Source organism: Drosophila kikkawai, chromosome X (assembly GCF_030179895.1).
Source record: "Drosophila kikkawai strain 14028-0561.14 chromosome X, DkikHiC1v2, whole genome shotgun sequence".
Lineage (NCBI taxonomy): Eukaryota > Metazoa > Arthropoda > Insecta > Diptera > Drosophilidae > Drosophila > Drosophila kikkawai.
The window spans coordinates 27229505-27251177 of record NC_091733.1 but is presented as its reverse complement, the minus strand read 5'-3'; the positions used below and the strand labels follow the sequence as shown (position 1 = coordinate 27251177).

The following is a 21673-nucleotide window of genomic DNA, read 5'->3' as shown; positions in this document are numbered from 1 at the left end:
AAATGCAGGCAGAGAAAATTTTTAGAGGGGAAACTTAATAGGAGTTCTTTTAAATTTTAATTTAACTAATTTCATATTTGATTATGAAATGTATATATTTTTAAATAAATTTTCTTTTGTTTTAAAACCTTTTTTCTAATGTTATAACTTTTTTAATTATAAAAGAAATAGAAATCACTTGAAATATGCAAAAAATATATTTTTTAAATATGTTTTCTCTTTTTTCAACCTTTTTTACTAATAATAATATTTAATAAATAATAATGCAAATATTAATAATTATAATAAATAATTCTTTAATTTTCCAAAACACTTGTCTTGCTATTTTTTAACAAATAAAGCAAGAGAAGATCTATAAAATTTTAAGACTGCTATAGAAATCACTTTAAAATATTTAAAAACCAAGCTAGATATTTCTAATCTATTTCTAATTTACCTTTCTTTGTTTTTTATTTGTGGAAAATAATTGATTATTCATGATTATTCATAATTATTCGTGATTATTATTTTTAGTATTAATAATTAAATATAAAATATTAGGAAAAAGGAGTTCAATTAAAAGAAAATGTATTTAAAAAATATGTATTAAATATTTTATATATGATATATGTATGTATAAATATCTTATACTATATATCATATATTATATATACATCGTATATTATACATATTTCATAATTTATTAGCTACTATATATATCGTAAAATATATTACTTTTAGACACCGTTGTTAAAGATTTAAAGACCTATTAATTTCCCCTTAAAAATGTACACCTTATTTAATTTTTCTAGATTTTTTTTTTTTAGAGTGTAAACCAACGCTTTGGCACCTTTGGCACACCTGCCCTAGCCTCACCTCGTTGGCATTGCTTGTTTATTAGCCAAGTGGAGCATCGGCAAAATGGCCGTCGCTGGTGCCGCCGCGCTTAATTGTGCGGCCAGCGACCGGAAACGGAAACTGATTGTGCGGTCTGGCAGCCCCGCGAGAGCTCCAGCTCCGTTTTTTGTGCCGCATTCGCCCCTGATTTGCAACAAATCTCATTCGCATTAAGCGAACGCTAGGCGAAACGGCCTTCCAATCAACGCATTTGACATTTTCGCTTCAGATTTTCGCTTGGGTTTTTCCCCCCCGATTTTCAGCCCACCACCACCCACCGCACATTGATTAAGCAAAAGGTTTGGGGTTTAGGTTTTTGGGGGCCTACGTCAATCGGTTTGTTTGTTTGCCAAAAAATTGACTTTGAGATTCTATTTCTCGCTCGCAGTTTCTCTCTTTTTTTTCCCCCCTCCCGGTTTGTTTTTAGCTTTTTGGTCCTGATTGATGGGCTGAGATATGGCCCTGGGTTTGGGGGTCTGGGAGGATCTGTCGTTTGCATTTAACAGTTGGTATAGAAAAAGAACACAAAAAAAGCACACCGAATCGCGTTCAATTGAAGCTGTCTCCCACTTTTCGCCCCCTCTTTTTGTCGTAATTGATGTGTCTGCATTGCGTTTTGTTTTCCGTTTTCACTTGCAAGTTTTCCATTTTCTTTTTTTTTTGGCAAAGGAAAGAGCAGCGAAGGAATAGAAATCCCCCTGCATCTCCATTATAACTTTCATGATGGCCGTGAAAAGCAGCAGAGAAACAGTGAAATCTGCAGATAATCCTAATGGTCTCCAGATCTCTTTGCTTCTTCTGGGAGTTTTCCTCAGAAAGTTTTCATAAAGATGTGCTTGATGATAATCCTAATGGTCGTCAGGTATGCAAATAGGTTTCCCCGAAAACCAAGAGTTAAGAAAAAAGGGGAAACCTAAAGGGGTTTTTGAAATCAAAATCTGGCTGAAACTATTTCCATAAATTATAGAAATTAATAGTTAAAATTTATAAAAATAATAGAAATAAGAGTTCAGTAAAAACGAAACCTTAAGGAGTTCTGGAATCAAAATGAAGTTATAATTTTTTTTATTTCCTATAAATTAATAATTAAAATTTATAAAATAAATAAAAACAGGGTTTTCCAAACTGAGACTGACGAAAAAGGTGGTTTTGAAACCAAAATGAGGCTAAAACTATTTCTGTTTTCTATAAATTAATTTTCTAAAAATTATAAAATTAATAAAAATAGGTTTAACCAAACAAAAAAGCCAGGAAAATGGGAAATCTAACGTAGTAGAAACCAAAATGAGGCTATAACTATTTATATTTTCTACAAATTGAAAATTAAAATTTATAAAATAAATTAAAATAGGTTTCTCCAAGCTGAGAACCAAGAAAAAAGGGGTTCCTGAGGCTACAACTATTTATATTTCCTATAAATTAATATAAAATATAAATTAAACTAATAATTCAATAAAGGAATTTATTTTTGCCTGACATTTCCATAATTTATAGCCTGGATTTCAGGCATTAAATGAATCAATCAATGTCATTAAATGTTTATTTTTTCTCTTTAAAATATAAAAAAAAAAACCTTCAAGTCTTTAATTGCATTTTAAACAAATATCATTTGCCTTATTATTACTATAAATTCATAGCATATGCCCAGACTGTACACAAAATTAATTGATAGTTATCATTAATGTCAGATTTAAGGCGATTTGCGAGCGAACAAACCTCAGAATTTTCGATTGCCCCACAAATGTCTCTCATCTGGCATTATCAATTGCTCTTCACGCACGTTTGCCCAATGTTAATGGTAATGCAGTCATCAGCTTAGGACAACCGAACAATGCCCCAAGGAGAATGAGAGAGAGGGACTCCTCCTCTCAACCCATAAACCCAGTCTCAGTCCCAGTCCAAATCCCAATCCCAAGCACCAGCTGTGTGGGAGCGCAAAACGAAACGAACCTCAAGTCGATAATTTAATGGTCTCTGCCGTTTAATCTGCATTGAATTTATTATCTTTGAAAAAATTAATCTTGATATGTGGCCGGCTTATGTCGGCGACGAACTTCAACTCGAACTGGGACTGGCGGGGGGAAGGGGAACCTCGAATGGGAACGCTGACGAAAATAGCTAAAAAGCCGCGACAAGCACGCGCCGCCGCACCCCCATCAACCCCCTGCAGAAATCCACCACCACCACCACCCCCTCTCGCTCTGAGAGTGAGTAATTCCGCCTTGAATATCTCATAAAAATTTGCAATTGTGCGGGTGGAGTGTCTCTAAATCTTTAAAGAATTATTTACTACAGTTTTCGTCGTCTTAGACGGCGCGAGTGGTGGGTGATTTTGGTTAGACAACCCCCAAAAAATTCAATGCATAGATACACTGGCGAAAAATTTAGGAATCTTGATAGAAAAAAATATGGAATTTTAAGAAAATAATATACAAATTTTGGGGGGACTAACTTTTCAATACGCTTTTGGCTTGCTTTTTGATTTACTTTAAGTCACATTTGACTCGCTTTTTGATTCGTTCCTTGACTTGCTTCAGACTCGCTTTTTACTCGCTTTTTGACTCGCTTTTGACTCACTTCAGACTTGTTTTTGACTAGCATTTTGATTCTCTTATTGATTCTCTTTTTGATTTACTTTTTGATTCGCTTTTTCGATTTTGTTTTTGATTCACTTTTTGAGTCGCTTTTTGATTCACTTTTTGACTCTCTTTTTGACTCGCTTTTTGATTCGCTCTTCCAAGTTATAAAATATATATTTTTAAAAAATATTAATAAATTATTATTAAAATATTAATAAATTCCTAATAAATAATTTAGTATAAATTTTATTGTATATCTGAATCTCTCTCTCTCTCTCTGTTTTTCCCAGCTTTCCTAAATTTCTCTCAGTGAACTTGTACACGAGGACAATGTCACCACCAGCTACCGTTGAGCCCAGCGCTGAGCCACCCCCAATTCAGTGTGTGTTATTGCTCTACGCCTGCCATTGTCCTTTGGCTACGACGTTACGCCATTCCTTCGTCCCGTCAGTCAGTCCCTGTGTCCCTGTGTCCGTGTGTCCGCCTGTATCCTTATTCATTCCCCTGGACGCTGCCGGCTTGGCGCCTTGCCAATGAAAGGAAAATGGAAAGGACTGCTCCTTTCCAAGAAGAACCCTAGCAAGGACCAGCAGCAGCAGCAGCAGCAGTAGACCTAGAGCCAAAAAAAAAAAAAAGGAACCAGACCAAGCGGGTCCTTGTCCTTGCAAATTTATTGTGTTACCCACGCGACTTTGGCGCCAGCGGGTTAAGGTTCTTCCCTTGGCTTTCCTTCCACTTTGCTACACTCGCAGAAATACTGCGCACATCGGGGGGGATGATGATGGTCCGAGAGTGTAAGGGATTGCAAAAATAGAAGCTGTTTAATGATACACGAAAATAAGCGGTGACTGTAAGACGCAATTTACTAAAGCGAATTTTTCGTTGGGACATATTTGTGGAGTTTTTAAAGATCTTCTTCTGATTGTTTAATTTAAAAAATATAAAATAATACAAAAATATATAAATACACTTAGGAAATACCATTTCCCCCTATTGCCGTGTAGTAACTAGGTTTATAAGAATGTTTTTACCCTTTCCCTCTCAATTTTCTCCCTACATGATACAATTTCCCAACCAAGCCGCCCCCTAAGGCCCCAACTACCCCTACTCCACATCGTCTTCGTCTCGGTGCCCTCCATCATTCAATTTTTAATCAGTCGGACGCAATCTGGCCGGGTAAAAGTCAACTTAGGAGCCCAGTTTGCTCCATTTGGGCAAAACTTCTGACAAATTTTCCAGCCAGCTCCAGGCGGAGTGGCGACCGCCATTCTGGGCAGCCTTTCTTCCGGTGGTAGGAACCCCTTTCCCCCTCCTTTCCACAAATACTGTTTAAATAGAAATGTGTTGTTCATTTGAGTATTTTGTGTGTAAGTGAATGTTTATGCCCAATCCTTTGGCTCGCCTTACTCCTTATCTTCCCCTTACGTGCTTATTGTGGGGCATTGTCCAGGCATTTCCCCAAATCGAGATCCATTTTCATATTTGCTCGAAGCGAAAAAGCAGACGTTTTTCCCCCACAATTTTTCTCTGATGTGGCTCTGATTTCATTTCGAGTTCCGTTTTTCGCTTTCCTTTCACTTTATTAGCCGGCGCAAGTTTTAAAATGTTTTATTATTGTTTGGGTTACATTTAAACGATTCTTTCTCCTTCTCCCCCCAAAAAAAAAGAAGGAAAAATGTAACAAATACTGGAAAAGGGAAATGGAAAACTGACTGACTGACTGTCAAATCGAGTGTGCACAAATCGTTTGCAGATAGAACAGTTTTGGGTCACATATGAGGGGGTTTTTCAATGGAAAATGGGTTTAGGAAAAGCAGGAAAAGGAAAAGCTAAAGGGTCAAGGGTGAGTCTCTAATACAGATGATGATGATGATGATGATGATGAGATGTCTGGGCTGGTGGCCAAAAACTTGTAAAAAAAAACTGATAAAGTCGTCTTACATAAATGAAAAGGTTTCAGGATAAAAGAGAGAGGTACATTGGGTAGATGTCTGCTTAGACTCACAACTTTATAAAGGTAAAATCTCAACTTTAGCTAGAGAATTTAATCATTTTTCTATACTCTATAGTTTTTTTTATTAAATTATTATTAAATTCTTAGTAGTAGTTTTCCTTTAATTCAAGGTGAATGCTAGGCATTCACAATCTCCAGTCTGAATAAGAGTCCCTCTCGATGAATGCCCTGGCCCCGATTTCATAAATGACTCTGAAATGTTTTGTGAGTTGGAATTGAATAAGGAGTACTATATATATATATATATATATATACAAGGAAGTCGGTAGCACTTGGTCACTTATTCATGGCCCAGGCAATGGACCATTCACACACACTCGCTCGCTCGCTCGCATATCCATGCAACCATTCAAACGGCATTCAATGGAGACTGGCAGAGGCAGCAGGAGCAACAGCAGCAGCACCCGACGAGTTTCCCTTTTCAGGGTTTTCCCCCTTCAGCCTGCTTTTCCGCACTTCCCCCCCCCCCCCCCCCCCCCCTTCCCACCCCTGTCTTCTTCCAGGGCGCATCTCCCAGTGTGTTTGGCTTTCGCCCGTTGCGTTTATTTCACATGCTACTTAACACCCGAGGCAAATTAGTTGCGCCTCGGCGCAGTTTCGAATATAAATCAACACGCGGGACAACAGCAACAACAACGGAACAACAGCGTTGAACAACGTGGTAGAGCGGTTCAAGTGAGGGAATCAAGGAATCAAGAAGATCTTGATACCCTGGAAAAGTCTTCTGTTCAAAATATTTATAGAATTTATTCAAGGAAATTTACTGAAAATAATTTCCTATATAAAATCTCCTCTATAAAATATACTCAATTAAATCTACTGTTTAAAATCTTATGTAAAAAATTAACTGTATAAAATCTACTAAATAAAATCTATAGTATAAAAACTCTTGTATAAAATTTTATAATTTTTATAATATTTTATATAAACTCCACTGTATAAAATCTTCTGTGTAAAATCTAATAAAATTTACTATATAAAATCTATTGAATAAAACCGACTATTTATAATTTTCTTTATAAAATGTCCTGAATAAAATTCTCTTTAAAAAATCTTCTTTTTAAAATCTCATTTTTAACATATCCTTTTAAAAATCTTCTTTTAAAATATCCTTTTTAAAATCTCCTGTATAAAATCTCCTTTTCAAAATCTCCTTTATAAAATCTCCTTTTTAAAATCTCCTTTTCAAAATCTCTTTTTTAAAATCTTTTTAAAATCTCCTTTTTAAAATCTCCTTTTAAAAATCTCCTTATTAAAATCTCCTTTTTAAAATCTCCTTTTCAAAATCTCCTTTTTAAAATCTCCTCTTTAAAATGTCCTTTTTAAAATCTCCTTTTTAAAATCTCCTGTATAAAATCTCCTTTTCAAAATCTCCTTTTTAAAATCTCCTTTTTAAAATCTCCTTTTTAAAATCTTCTTTTTAAAATCTCCTTTTTAAAATCTTCCTTTTTAAGATCTCCTTTTTAAAATCTCCCTTTTAAAATCATCTTTTTAAAATCTCCTTTTTAAAATCTCCTGCTCTTCTTATACCGCAAATTTTTCATATAAAATCCTGATCCCATGTAATATACCCTAAAAATACCTCTTAAAAATGATTTTGCCTTCGGAGCCATTTCCGAGTTTTTCGCAACAGATTTTTTATGGTCGCCGCCAAAATGCGAGAAGAGCGTGCACCCTGCGGCTGCCACACATGTGCGACGGAGCTGCCCCCGAGGGCTGACACACGCATACACAGGCACACCCAGCTCCCTCAGTGCAGCACACCCTGCCAGCCCTGTCGAATTGCACAGGGAACGCAGCAGCCTTACACTTGAAAAAATTATTTATAATTAATTGAAAATGCGAAAATTCTAGAAATAATAATATTATTGTTTTTAGAATTTTTTAAAATTATTTTTAGAATTTTTAAAAATTATTTTTAGAATTTTTAAAAATTATTTTTAGAAGTTTTTAAAATTATTTGTAGAATTTTTTGAAAATTATTTTTAGAATTTTTTAAAATTATTTTTAATAATTATAATTAATTGGAAATGCAAAAATTTAAGATATAATAACACTATTATTTGTATACTATTTTTAGCATTATTATTAATTTAATGGCTATAAAAAAATTAATTAAAAATAGAAGTTACACCTTAAAAGTTTTTTGGAAACTAAAACTTTAAATCTAAAAAATATGTATAATTTTCTTGTAACTTTTCTACATTTTCAATTTCTTAAGTATTCTATAATATATATTCTATATATATTTTTTAATAAATATTTTATGGTATTTATTAAATAAATAACATCAAAAATAAGTCCCTAACTTCACATTTAAATCTTCATTCTTCTTAAAAATTCGACGTTTTTCTTCTCAGTGTACCCATACGCACAATTGTGCAAATTGACAGATTTATAACAAAATGCAATGAATAACGGTATTATTCACACACACACAAGAGCGGGTGTGGGGGGTTTGCCAGCAGATATCTCGAGGATTTAAGGGGGTGTAATATACATTGAGAGATGGTTGCATCTTTCAACAGGCGCCTTAATGGGTCATCCCTTCTTCTGCAACCCACATATACTACATACATACATCTCCCTTAGGCCGATTTTGATTCCGATTCAGATTCTTCATCTTCGGGGTAATCCCCGTGACCAGTTTATAAAATGGGGGCATATGTGATACATTCCCACACCAAAAAAAAAAAAAAATAAAGAAAAGGGAAGAAAAAAATCCAATGAGCGATGCGGATTAGCCCAGTTTCACAGTTATAAATGAATTTTTTTTTTTTCTACCCCGATGAAGAAAATCTATCAAGTTCAATCAGTTTTAATTGATTCATTTCAGAGGGATGAAAACAACCCCGGGATAATGATGATGTTTTTGTGGGTCGGTTCTCGGTTAATAAATTTATTATCTTGGGAATGCCAACGCCAACCAACGAGGATGGTCTCTCTCGGATCCGCTGCCTCCTCCTCTCCGGCGGAAGTATCTCGTTGATTGTAAAGTGAAATGGAGCCACTATGCTATATAGTGGAACTACTATATATGTATACCCATGGCCAGGGTCGCAAATTTATTATGATTAAAGTTGAAAAGTTGAAATTGATGCCCAAACCCGGATTGGTTCCATAGAGTAGAAGGAGTTGGGGTGGGAATTTTGAGATGGAAACTGGAGATAATCATGGCAGATGATCTTAAATGGTTGAATGGCCATAAAAAGCAATCAACTATTGAAAGGGGTTAACACAATCAACGAGTGTCAAGTCGAGTCGAGTGTTGTGATTATTTTGGTACAAGAATTTAAAGTAGAGATATAATGCAGAGATTTTGAATCGGAATTTATATAAAATATCTAATATTTTAAATAATAATAAATAATAATACTCACCATAACAATAGTCCATTTCTTGCAAATGTGACGCAGCGCCTTTTTGTAGCATCACGGTTTCATGGTCCAAAAGTTCTTCTTGGGTTTCGCTCCCGTGGAAAGGGCCACATTACTGCTACTGCTCATGCTCATGCCCATGCCCATGGCCATGCCATTGCCGCCACTCATGACCATGTTGCCCATCGGCATGCATGTTCCGGCAGCACCTACACCGCTGCCGCCTCCTACTCCAACTCCGCCGGAGGTCATTGATCTGCCAGAGGCTCGCTGCTGGTCCGCCGAACAGCGTCGCGGATAGCTAAAGGGTGACAGGGAACCATTGCCATCCTGGGCACTGCCCACGGCCAAGGTCATGCCAATGCCCTGATCCTCGCCACAGCTGGCCATGCTGCTCTTGGAGGTCGAGGTGCCCGAGGCCGTTGAGGAGCGGCAGCTGCGCAGATTGTGGGGCAACGTGTTGTTGTTGTTGTTATTGTTGTTGTTGTGGTGACCGGCCTGCATCTGGTGATGCTGATGGAGCTGCATCTGATGCTGATGCTGATGCATTTGCATCTGGTGATGGTGCATCTGGTGGCCAGTGGGCGTGGCCGACTTGTAGTAGCGCAGGCTCTCGTTGTAACTGGCCCCGCTGCTGCTGCCGCTGCCACTGAAGCCGGAGTCCAGGTCGCCCTCATCGAACTCCGGATTGATGCAGCTGCTGTGGCCATGATCCTTCAGCTCCATGCTGTTCAGCGTGCTCGACAGATTCTCCAGGCTGGCATGCGAGGCGGAGCTGGAGGTGTGCGAATTGCCAGAGTTGGCTGCTCCGCCAAGAAGACCGCCGCGCCTGGGCCTCTGGGCTGTTTTCGAGGTTCCCGACGACGCTGACGCCGCCGCCGCCGCTGCTACCATCTGAGATGCTGCAGATCCGCCGCCCACCGCTCCAGAGCCACCAGAGCCAGTTACCAGATTAGATGCCGTGTTGCTTGGCTCATCCTCGCCTAGGACATGGCTGGGACTCACATCCGGCGGCGTGGGCGGCATAATTAACGCCTCCAGCGAGAGATTCAGCTCGTCCAGCACCCGGAAATGATTGTGCTGGACGCGTCGCTGCTCCTCCTTAACGTTGCCCGCACTGGAGCCGCTGGCAATTCGGTTGTCCGAGAGCACCTTGCGGATCTTCTGCTCGCTAACCTCCTCGTACAGATTCTCGGTGGTCCCGTAGCGCGTGGTGTATGTGTGACGGTCCCGCTCCTCGGCGCTGGGCGAACTGGAGGTGGACTGGCCGCCGTGGGTGGAGCTGCTCTTCGAGCGGAAGCTCTTGGCCAGCAGGGCGCGTATGGAGTTTCGGGGCGGACTCTTTGAGTGGCCCTGGGCCTGGCCTGATCCCGAACCCGAACCGGAGGCGGAAACGGAACCCGAACCGGAACCGGAACCTGAGCTAGATCCCGATCCCTGGGCGGGCACATTTGTGTGGCATTTGGCGGCGCCTGGTTCATAGTAGGCATACGAGTAGACATGGTTAAATGGCGCCGACGGAGCAGCTGCCCCCGAGCCACTGGCACCACCAGAGTTAGAGCCACCAACGGCACCGCCGCCGCCGCCGCCACTCGCTGAACTGCCCCCGCCATTGAAGGCCACATGCAGCGAAGGATTGGAGGCACCACCGCCATGCGAGGGCGTGGCACTGCTGCTGCTGGGCGTCATAACGCCGGCAGCGAATCCGTAGTCCAGTGACGAGGTGGACGACGAGGACTGGGTGTTGGGTGTCGGTTCAAAGCGTTCCATGGTGGCGGCAATATTTTTGCGGGACCATTTCACCTGGTTAAAAGGGTGACAAAATGGGTTAAAAACAAATATTTAATAATTTAAATTATTTATTTATTTAAAATTTAATTTGATTTATTTTTAATAAATTTTTTAAAATTTTTAAGGGTTTTTAAAGTAATTTTATAAATTTTCTTGTCAGCGAATTTTCTTATTTTGAAAAATCTTGAAGCATTTAAGCATTAAAAATTCTATATAAGATGCATAACGGGCGTACAGTTGAACATTTTTATGATAGCATTAAAATTGGCGCCCAAGTGGGGACACAAATTGAAAAGCACCAAAAAGAAAAGGAGAGAAAAAGTGTTCTTTTTCTGATTTAAAACTAAAAATATAAAAATATGTCGTTATGCATCTTATTAACTTTTATAATCTTCACTTTAATACTAAAAAAAACCCCTTTGTATGCACTCTTTAAATTTAATTAAAGCTTAACAAACTACTAAATCCCTTTGAAGAAAATAATCTTTAATAACAATTGAATTACAAAAACCCATTGATATATAAATTGACATAATTCCGCAAATAATATAAATATTTCCCTCTGATAATTTCAGATAAACTGTGGCCTTTCCTTAGATTAACATGTCACGTGCCATAGAGCTCAAACTCAATCCGCATTTCATTGTTGACTTTCAATAATATTTAACGAGTTTACAAGCTCAACGTTTGCCCCTAATCCTTGTGATAAATATTTAAAAATTAAAATATATAACCCTATAATGTTATAATTCCGTTCAATTCTATGATTAATCTTCGGTGAAAATATTCAAATTTCAAGTGACTCACCTGCTGCTCCACATCCATCTTGTGATTGCTCCGCCGACTGTGACCCCTTCGACGGCGCTCCGTGAACGCCTCGCCGTGATTGCTGCCCATGAGCAGCTGATCGCCCATCCCTAGCCCGATCCCAATCCCCATGCCATTCTGTTGCGAGGAGGAGGATGAGGACGAGGGCGGCGCCGGCATGCAGAACTCAATGCTGTCCATGTCGTCGGGGAAGATCAGATGCGAACCGATGTGGCTGTGGCTGTGGCTATTGCTGTTGCCACTGCTGCTGCTGCCGCTGTGCTGATGCGGATGCGGATGCCCCAAGGTGGCTGCCGCATGGCCATGGCCATGGCCCATGCCATGGCTGTGACCCAGTGGCCCGTGGCCATGATTCAGGGACATCTGGTTGCCGGGATGCTGGTGCGAGGCCACCATTCGCTGGCCATGTCGCATCGACATGGAGCCACCGCCGCCGCCGCCACCACTGCTGCTGGGCACTCCTCCTCCCGACGGAGCACTGTGCACTGCCACCGCCGTGGTCTGCGTTTGGTGCTGATGCGAATGCGGATGCTGGTGCGGATGTGGATGCGGATACTCGTTGGCAAACTGCGGCGATCCGCAGCGATTCTGGAACTTGGCAGCCGTGGCTGCACTACCTCCTCCACTGCCGCTGGCCGGATACATGGTGTGAATGCAAGCGAGATTCACTCTCTCTCCTGGGGCGAGATTCCTACTCCTCGGCAGGCGATACCCTCGACGAATAGAACAAGTCTGGTCTGGGGACTTAGCAGCCGCAGGACTCGGAGTCGGACATCATCTGCAGAGTACGGAAAGCCATTAATCAGCGTGGAGAGCAGAGAAAGTGGACGAGACTGGGCAATGAATGGTCAGAGTTGCATGGAGAGATTTCAAAAGGAGAAACCAAGGAGAATCGAGGAGAAACGCTCAGAAAATGCGTTGAGAAGGCCAAGGAGAAGCAGGGATGCATGACGGACATGCCATGCCAAAATCCCACAAATAAAAGCTGGAATTATGAGCCTCGCACCCGCAGCCGATGCCAATTTATTTATGCTTGAACATTGTTGCCACAGTAAGTGGCAAGCGGAATGCACTCGAAGAAAAGCAAAGGTTAAATCTTGGTAATTTAAGAAACAATTATTAATAATTATGATAAAAAGAAACTAAGAGATTGAGGAGTAAAGTAAATGTATATAAATATTAAAATATTTGAAAAATAATGGCTAAACCTGTTTTTATGGGTTTTTTAATCTTTTTTTAAACCTTAAAATTCTCAAGTACGAATTCAGGGGCAGCAAGGAAACGAGATTGAGGAGTAAAGTAATGTATTTAAGTATTTAAATATTTGAAAAATTATATTTCTTTGAGAGTATTCATCGTTTTTTAGCCTTAAAATTCTCAAGTACGAATTTAGGAGCAGAAAGCTTTGAGGTTAAGTATTGGAAAACTTTAATTAGAATAGTTACAATTGAATTCAGACTTGGGGTTTTAAGTGTTTAAATATTTCTTAAAATTCAAAACTATGAAATCAGTTAGATATTCATCAAAACTAGTCTAGTTTGGTTTCCAAAAATATTCTCTGCTATTTTTTATAATTTCTATAATTAATAATTAATTAATTAATTAATATAAATACACATTTTTCTCGCGAGTGTCCTAAAGAGCAGGCATGTAAAACATTTGGCGTTGGCATGCGAGGTCCCAGTTTCGGTTTCAGTTTCAGTTCCAGATCCCAGATCCCAATGTGTACAATATTTGTTGCTTTTTCTCCACGAAATGCCATAAAGCAGCATTAAAGCTATTAACAGCGAGCACAAGAAGTGGGGAAAAAAAAATAATTCTAGCTAGTGAGGAGACAGCTTCCCCCCTTCTTTTGCGTAGGGGGAAAACATAAATCAATCAGAGGGCCAAAAGGGGGGGCGGCTAGGGCTCCCTTTATGAGTGGCCCAGCGTGTGTCCAAGATAATCCTAGCTAGCAGACTGACAAAACCGGAACACACTCGCCCATATAAGTATACGCCATCTGCAAGTAAGCCCCGCTCAAGGCCAACCCGGGATGTGGGTGTGGGTGTGGATGGGGGTTGGCTATTAACGGACGGATGGTAATAAAACCATATCAAATAGCGATTCAAGTCGATGGTTATTAACATGTCCAAATGCAACAACAACAAAAAAATATACCTAAAAGGTTTTGCCAGGCTTCAATTTAGTTAAATATTTAGTAATTAATATATTATTTTTAGTAAAATTACAAAAACGTTTGAGAAAACTCACTAAAAATTGAGTGTTAACGTTGAATTTTCTCTGTTAACTTGGCCATAAAGCAAATGTTCTTTCAGGCTATTACATTTCACACCAGAACCTGACCAGGGGGGGCGTGGCCTCTACACAAAATCCAAATGAATTTCCCCTGACCTCGGTCCGGTGTGTTCGCATTCGCGTTATCCTTCTCGTTCTCGTCCTGATTGATATATCAAATTGATAGCCATCCGCTGCTATATAGTCAAATGCTTAGTTGTTGCCGTTGGAATACCCAATTTCCATTGCCCCGTAGATATTTCCATTTTCCTAGCTCTCCACCCGGGGAAAAATCTATCTCTGTCTTGCTTTTATGCCCATCTCTATTCCACTTAACAAAGCTGGAAAATGTTTGCCAGTTTTGTTGGCTTTTCTAGTATTTTTTAATACCTTTTTTTTTAAGGGTATATCTAAAATATAATTTATGTAAAATATATTTTCTTTAGGATGTTAGAATTTGAAAACTGGATTTTTTCAGCGGGTTTTTTTGTAGTTTATATGAAAAAATTTTGGATAATTAGGTTATTACTTTATTTTAATTATTAAAACCTTATTAAACAATTATTTATATTTTTTATATTTTATTATTAATTATTTATATATTTAATTATTTATTAAAAAACATTTAAAGAGTATTTAAAGCTTTGACTTGCATGGGAATTATTTTTTATTTCAAAGTTTTCTAGCTTTCCTTACCTTCTTACGATTTTTTTTTAAATTTAACTATTTAAACTTTATTAAATATTTATAAAAATTCAAAGAGCATTCAAAGCTTCGACTAGCATTGAAATTTCCCTCCTTTTTCGAGGTTTTTTAGCTTTGTTTACTTTCTTTTGTTTGTTTTTTTGTTTCTGTTGTTTTTTTTACTTGCTGTTTTTGGCAATGGTTGTATCCTTTTTGGCTCAGTTTTTTTTTTTTATTGTGCTTTTTTGTTTCCCGATTGCATTTCACATGCAAATTCTAACGAGTTGTTTGTGGTCTTGTCGAGGCGTTGCCAACAAAAGTAACAACAAATAAATCACAAAAAAACAAAAAAACAATACAAAAAACGAACGATGATAACGGCAACAATGACAACAATATGCTGTTTATTCGCTGCATTTTTGCAACATTTTGATTTTGATTTTGATTTTGCCCGAGAGTTGGTTCCAAAGAAATCACACAGTTAAAAAAGAGGAATTAAAAGCATAACTCCGAATGGAAACAATATCACAATTGTTATGCATTTTTCAATTAAGATTTAGCATTTTCATCATCGTAAAAACATATAGCTGGGAATGATCCCCAAAAATTGCAGAGATTCAGAAGGAAACATATTTTGGCAGGAATCAAAATCGATTATTTGAAAGCAATTCGCAGAGAGAGAGAAAAAATATAGAATATATACTGTTTACTTTTAATTTCCTACTTGAATGTAACCCTAGAATTTTCCCCTATAAATTTCAGTTTTCTGCTTTAAAAATGTAAAGCTATCTTTATGGAGCGATCTGGGCAATGAAAACAATTCAGTTACTCCTCTCGCCTTTTGCCCAACCACTTTTGCCTAATGCAATTTTCAAATGCAAAAGCCATAAAAATATCTATTTTAATCGAACACTTTGTAGAACTGCTAGTTTTTCTAGTTCGAGTGCTAGGAGTAGTCTCTCTGTATTTTTTGTGTCTTCTTTTTTATTTTTTTGCCAGGTGAAAAGCAATTTAAAGTCTGCTGAATCTTGGGCTCATCCACTTCCTGTTCGCTCGCTCTCTGGCTGGGGCAGCAGCTGCAGAGCGTATCTTATGGATGCTGGGATGCTGGGATGCCTGACTGCTGGGCTGCTGGGATACCAAAAGATTTGAATGCCTCAGCTGCCTGCTGGCAATTCGATTTCATGCTGCAATTTAATTTGCTTCACTCTGGCCAGGGCCAGCGTCGATTTGAAAAGAAAAAGTAACACCAAAAGGAGGAGTATTTCGTCCTGCGAAAAATGGGCAAAACTGGCCTGGCTTTTCGGGGCAACAGGTTCGTTGGGCCCGGGACTCATTAGGCAGCTATCGAGTGCTTTTCTGAGAGAGAAGCCAGCGTTGGAGTCGAGAGGTGGGTTGTCATTAACACATTTTGTGCATGTTGTGCATCATTAGAGGAACAGGGGGGGTTGGCCACGAGATGTAGATGAAAGCACAACTACACTGAAGGGAATTATAGAGCACTTGAAGAAATAATAAATTAAATATTTAATTGAGATTAGTTTCCCTTTAATTTGAGTCATAAAATAAAGAAAATATAGTTAAAAATTTGAATTTTTAAGCGATTTCTAATCTTTTTACAAATTTATAGATAAATTAATTTTTTATAAATATTTTTCTTTTATGCATTTTTTTCTAATTTTATTCCTTCTTTTAATTGTATAGGTCATTTAATTTTTTTTTAATATTTTTTCATACATTTTTTTAATGAATTGATTTACTTTTCCTTAATTTTGAATCCTAAAATAAAGGAAATATAATTAAAAATTTATATCTTTCGGAATTTCTAAAGTTTTTTCAATTTTATAGATCATTGAATATTTTCTTTTACTTTTTCATATATTTTTCTAATTTTATTCCTTTTTTTTTTTAAATTTTATAAAACATTTAATTCTTTTTTAAATATATTTTTTAGTGAATTTTTAAATTAATTTCATAAATTTTCTTGTTTTTTAGTCATAAAATAAAGGAAATATAGTTAAGCTAATTAAATTAATTAGGAATTTTTAAGCTTTCTTGAATTTTTTAGATTGTTTAATTTTTTAAAATATTCTTTTCATTCATTTTTTTATACAATTTTCTTATTTAATTTATTTTTAAAATTGTATAAATCATTTAATTTTTTTTTAATATTTTTTTTTGTATGCAATTTCCCTATTTTATTAATATTTTCTCGCCCTGCTGCTGGCATCTCTTCTCACATGTTTCGTTATTTCAACAATGCTTCTGACACGTGGCGTCTGCGTCACTTTCCCCCGTCCCCTGGGCACAGCACACTCCTCCCACCAGTGGTCCAAAATTATTCATTGATGTCAATGCCAAAAAGTGAGGAGATTTTCCTAGTCACCACCAGCACCACCCCATCGGTGTGCCCTTCTCCAACCATTTCCCGTGTTCTTTTGCCCTTAGCTGCTGCTGCTGCTGCTGCTCCTGCTTGGCATGCATATGAAAATTGGCCAATTTGGCGCAGCGTTTGGCTTCACTTTGTTGTAGTTGTTGTTGTCGTGTGTGTGTGGCACACACTCTCTGCCCACCTCACACACACCCTCTCTAAGTTCACCTACACAGGTCGAAAATTGGATTGGGAATCGATGAATAAAGTACTTTATAGATAATAATTTACATTTAATTTGTAATTATTAGTTTGGCAATTATTTTTAAATTCTTTATTTAAAAAAAAATATATTGATTAATGCCTTAGATATTATTTTATTAAAACGTTTTATCATTAGTATATATTTTTAATTTTAATTTAATTTTATTTATTAATTATTAGTTAGAAAAAATATTGAATAACTGCCCTAGATTTTATTATAATAAATTATAAAAAAAAATTTTATATTTTTAAAGTTGTTACATTTTTTTTAAGTATTTTATTTGCTTGTTTTATAATTAGTTATTTATTTTTAAATTATTTTATTTGCTTATAATATTTTATTTGCTCATTTTAATTATTAATAATATTATTTTAAGCATTTTATTTACTCATAATATTTTAATTACTCTTTTTATCATTTGTAATTATTTTTTTAGTATTTTATTTGTTCATTTTAAAATTTAGTATTTATTTTTTAATTATTTTATTACTCTTTTTATCATTAATATTTATTTTTTTTAACTATTTTACTCAAAATAATATCCAAAAAAATCTCTCTTCACCCCACATATTTCTTCTATATATTTTCTTTCAGTGAACAATTTGCTTTTGCCATTTTCGTCTTTTGTTTCCTTTGCAGTGGCAGTGGCGACCTCCTCGTAATGACTTTAATTAACATACATACACGAAACTTTTCCGGCTGGCGGTCCACTAAAGGGGCGTGGCTGTGAAAGAAGGGGGCTGTGGGCTAGGTCTAGGGAATCACTCAAGTGGATGCTTTTTTGGCCAAAAACCGAGGAGGAGAGTGCAAGAGTGGCGAGTGGTGAGAGGCGACCAACAACAACACACATCACAAAATGTGGGCCACAACTTGGTGGCCAATTGCAGCTGCAACAACATATGGACAAAGGCAACAATAGCAACCAGAATATACTATATACATATATACATTCTCAGAAACAACAAACGCTTAATGAAAGGGAAATGCATTTTCAGCCACAGCTGTTATGCTTTTCTTCTCACAGCCAATGGTTTTCAATTGGAAAAGTATTTGAAACGAAAACGAGTGTGAAAATTTAGAAGGAAAACGAAGAAGAAAATATAAATAAATTGTAATTTTTGATTATTTATTAAGAATAAATAAAAAATAAATCGATAATTTCAGTAAAAAAAAATGTTTTAAATTAAAAAGACCATGAAAAGTGGAAAATATTTGAAGTATTATTAAAAAGAAAATTCAGAAAATGTAAAAACTGGTTAATTAAATAATTCTAAAATAAATTTCACAATGTTTTAAATTATTTTTTGTATATTAAAAAAGAATTAATAAATTATAAACATTAAATTATAATATTAAAATTATAAATAAATTCAAACAAGTAAACTTTCGTTGACATTTCATTGTTTTAATTTAAGGAAACTCTGGGAAATTGGCTTTATTTTGCCTTAAAACCACCAACTAAACATAATTTTAGCAAAACAGGAAATAAAACCAATAAACTTGGCCAGAGGTCAGAGCTCAGTTGAACGCCCCATAATCGCCGTGATATTACCTGTAATTCATACAACTCATCGAATATTTGATTTCCGGGCTCCGCGTCTAGTCCCTCCCCAGAGCCCACTTGGCTTTCCCCTCAAACTTAAGTTTCCACCCCGATTTTCCTTAGATTTTCCCCCATCCCCCGCTCCTTCCCCTCTCTCTCTCAGGGAAATCTAACCAAATGCCAACACAAATTTTGTTTGCCTTTTGTATTAGGTTGACAAAAATCAACAGTCGAGGGGGAAAACAGGAGCCGAAAGATGAGCACGAGAGCACAAGGAAAATTCTAGGGATGGAGGGAGGCAGGCAGATTGTTAAGGAGATTTATGTTGGTACAGGGCAGGGGCAGGGACAGGGGCAGAATATGACTGGGACCAAGGGGAGGGAAGCTGTTTGTCTTTTGCAAATGTTGGCCAATATTTTGTGGTAAAAGGTGAATTTATTAGCACTAGAGAAGAGGCTTCATTTACAGTTTGCCCAGGAAAAACCCTTCCACTGCAGCCACTACACTTGGAAAAAATAAGAGAATAACTTTTTTTCTAATAAATATAAATACTTTGGAGAACAGAGCAACATTTGAATATTTTTTAAAATAAATACCAGTTTTTTTAAGAGGAAAACAAATTTTGGTATCGGAATTTAAATAAAAATCTCAGTTTAAAATATCAATTATTATTATAAATTATTTTATAAAATCAAAAATAGCCTCTTTTAGTTGTTTTTTTTTTAAGATTAAAAATGCTTCTCTTATCACAATTTAAAACACATTTTTTGGCCCTAATTTCTTGGACAAATCATAAACAAAACGCTCTACGGCCCAGCTGCATTTTGTATCTTTCTTCTTTCTTCTTTTTTTTTGGGGAAAAAGAGAAAGAAAAACCTCTTAAAATGACAATAAAACCCAGAGAAGATGAGATGCATATCTGAAATATTGAGCTGAAAATGCTGATGAAGAGACACACACAAACACACACACACATGGGCGGAGAGGGGGTAGAATGGGGATTATTTTGAGGGGGGGGACCACAAGATACGCATCTCTCGGATTGTTGCTCTTCAAATTTCCTTTCTGATTGTGCGTTAAGCCGATTCTGGGTTGACTTTTGTGTGTGTTGCGACATAAAACACAATAAAAGTGAAAAAAAGCAGAGTCTGGGTGATGACAGGGGTGGGGGCAGGGCTGAGTGTAGTAGGGGGGGACCCAAACTTTCATGTCAACGCTATCATTTTCGAAATTCCAATAAGTTTAGTATCAACCGATGGAAAAAAAAAGGTTCTGCTGGATAAAAAAAAAGAGACTGTTACCCAAAAGATACAAAAAATATAACAAAAAGGGGCGTAGTATACAACTCAAGGGGGGGTTTAATAAATTAGTAGATTACTTTTACCTTAAATAAATATTTAAAATTTCAAATAATTCAAATAATTTAGTTAAATAAATTATAAATTTTATTTTTATCTCTCCTAAAATTTTCTCCCCACTTACCTTAATTTTTGTAGATATTTTCCAATTAAGCTTTTCAACTCCTCCGGCAAGCTCTGCAAAAAAATAAACAATAAAAGACACAAATATTAGAATCCTGATGAAATTTAATTAGCAAGCAAAGTATACTTTTCAAACAAACTGTGCAGCACACACAAAGAAAGCGGAAACGAGAGGGAAAATCCCCCAAAAAAAATTAAAGAGAAAACTCCATCAATGATGGAAAAGCTTCGCTAAAGGAATCGACATCAGTCGGGTAAAAGCAGCTACATCAAATGTGACTTACAATGTCAGAGCAAATGAAATTTTCCCCGCCCCTGGATTTTCCCAAGCATTTTGCTTTAGCATTTTCATCATTTCAAAGTCAAATGTTGGATAAATAAAACAGTTTTCTGTAGTTTTTCGCTTTTCCTTGCCAGTGCTTGTGTGTGTTTTTCTTGTTTTCTGTATTTTCTGGAATTTTTTTTTTGTTTTTAGCTTTTCTCAGAATTCATAATTGAATGTTTCTCTTAACTTTGTGGGGATGATATGGGATTTGCAATTGAATTAAATTCTGATGCCGTTTGTCTATGGATTCTGTGCAGTTTTTGGAAACTTTTTGGCCAAAATAAGAGGAGAGATAGGATACTTTGATTGAGATTTTCCTCGCAGAAGCCAGGGATAATTGTGGCTAGTTGAAGTTCTACTTGTTTTATTTGGGGCTTATATTGAGGGTGAAGTTACCTTTTAATAGTTTTTGTATACATTTATTGGTTTCAGGGGTTAAAAATATATTTAGAAAATTAATTTTTTGTAATTTGAAACCATTTTTAAAACCATTGAGATATCTATACCTATTTTTCTTAGCGAAAGTTGTTTCTTTTTCAGCCTAAAAGAGTTTCCTACATTAAATAAATTGCTCGCTTTGTAATAAATAAAAAAGGAACTAGGAGAAAGGCTAAGCCTATTTAAAAAAAGAAAGCAATATAAGAAAAAAGAAAAGAAATAATATAAGGGAAAAAATATATATAAACCTCAATGGAGAAGCGGTTGGTCACAAAAGTCCGGCCTCGAAGCCAAGTCAAGCCCCACAAATGTCATTGCGAAAATGTTTTAATTGAGCCCGAGAACGAGCCAGAGGGAAACCCAAGTACTAGTATAAAAAAAAGAAAAGAGTGAAAGCATTTTCCACAAATAAAATAGAATTTCCAGCCACAGGCAAACGTGCGTTATTCATTTTTGAATTTATAACACAATTGGGAGGAATGCGAATGAATGTCAAAGGAGGCAAGCCAGGAAGAGAATCCTGGGAAAAGCAGGAAAACGGTACGACAAAAAAAAAGGAGTGAAAATGCGCAGCAAGAATAAGCGCTTGCCATTTTTTTTTTTATGTATTTTTTCCAGCTTCTATTTTGTTGGAACATAAAAATAGAAATAAATAAGGATGTGTTGAGGTTGGAGGTTGAGGGCAAAAGGAAATCGTGTCGCGGCGGCTACTGTGGCTGAATTTTCCTCCCTCTCAAGAGGTTTTTCCCCCACCCCACACACACACACACACACTTACGCAAATGACTCGAGTTCCCGGAAAATTGACAAAAATGTAAAAAGAA

The 21673-nt window shown here is 36.8% G+C and overlaps 1 protein-coding gene across 1 annotated transcript in view; it reads right to left on the bottom strand.

Annotated features, from left to right (window-relative positions):
• The window catches only part of LOC108082920 (hornerin), a 94887-nt gene that overhangs the window by 7379 nt on the left and 65835 nt on the right, over nucleotides 1-21673 (bottom strand). The window contains exons 5-7 of the mRNA XM_070288036.1: nucleotides 20088-20140; nucleotides 11445-12243; nucleotides 8850-10649 (exon numbers count right to left, since the gene is read on the bottom strand). Of these exons, the coding sequence (XP_070144137.1) occupies nucleotides 8901-10649; nucleotides 11445-12110 (2415 nt within the window). The 5' untranslated portion in view covers nucleotides 12111-12243; nucleotides 20088-20140 and the 3' untranslated portion in view covers nucleotides 8850-8900. The remainder of the gene's footprint in view (nucleotides 1-8849; nucleotides 10650-11444; nucleotides 12244-20087; nucleotides 20141-21673) is intronic.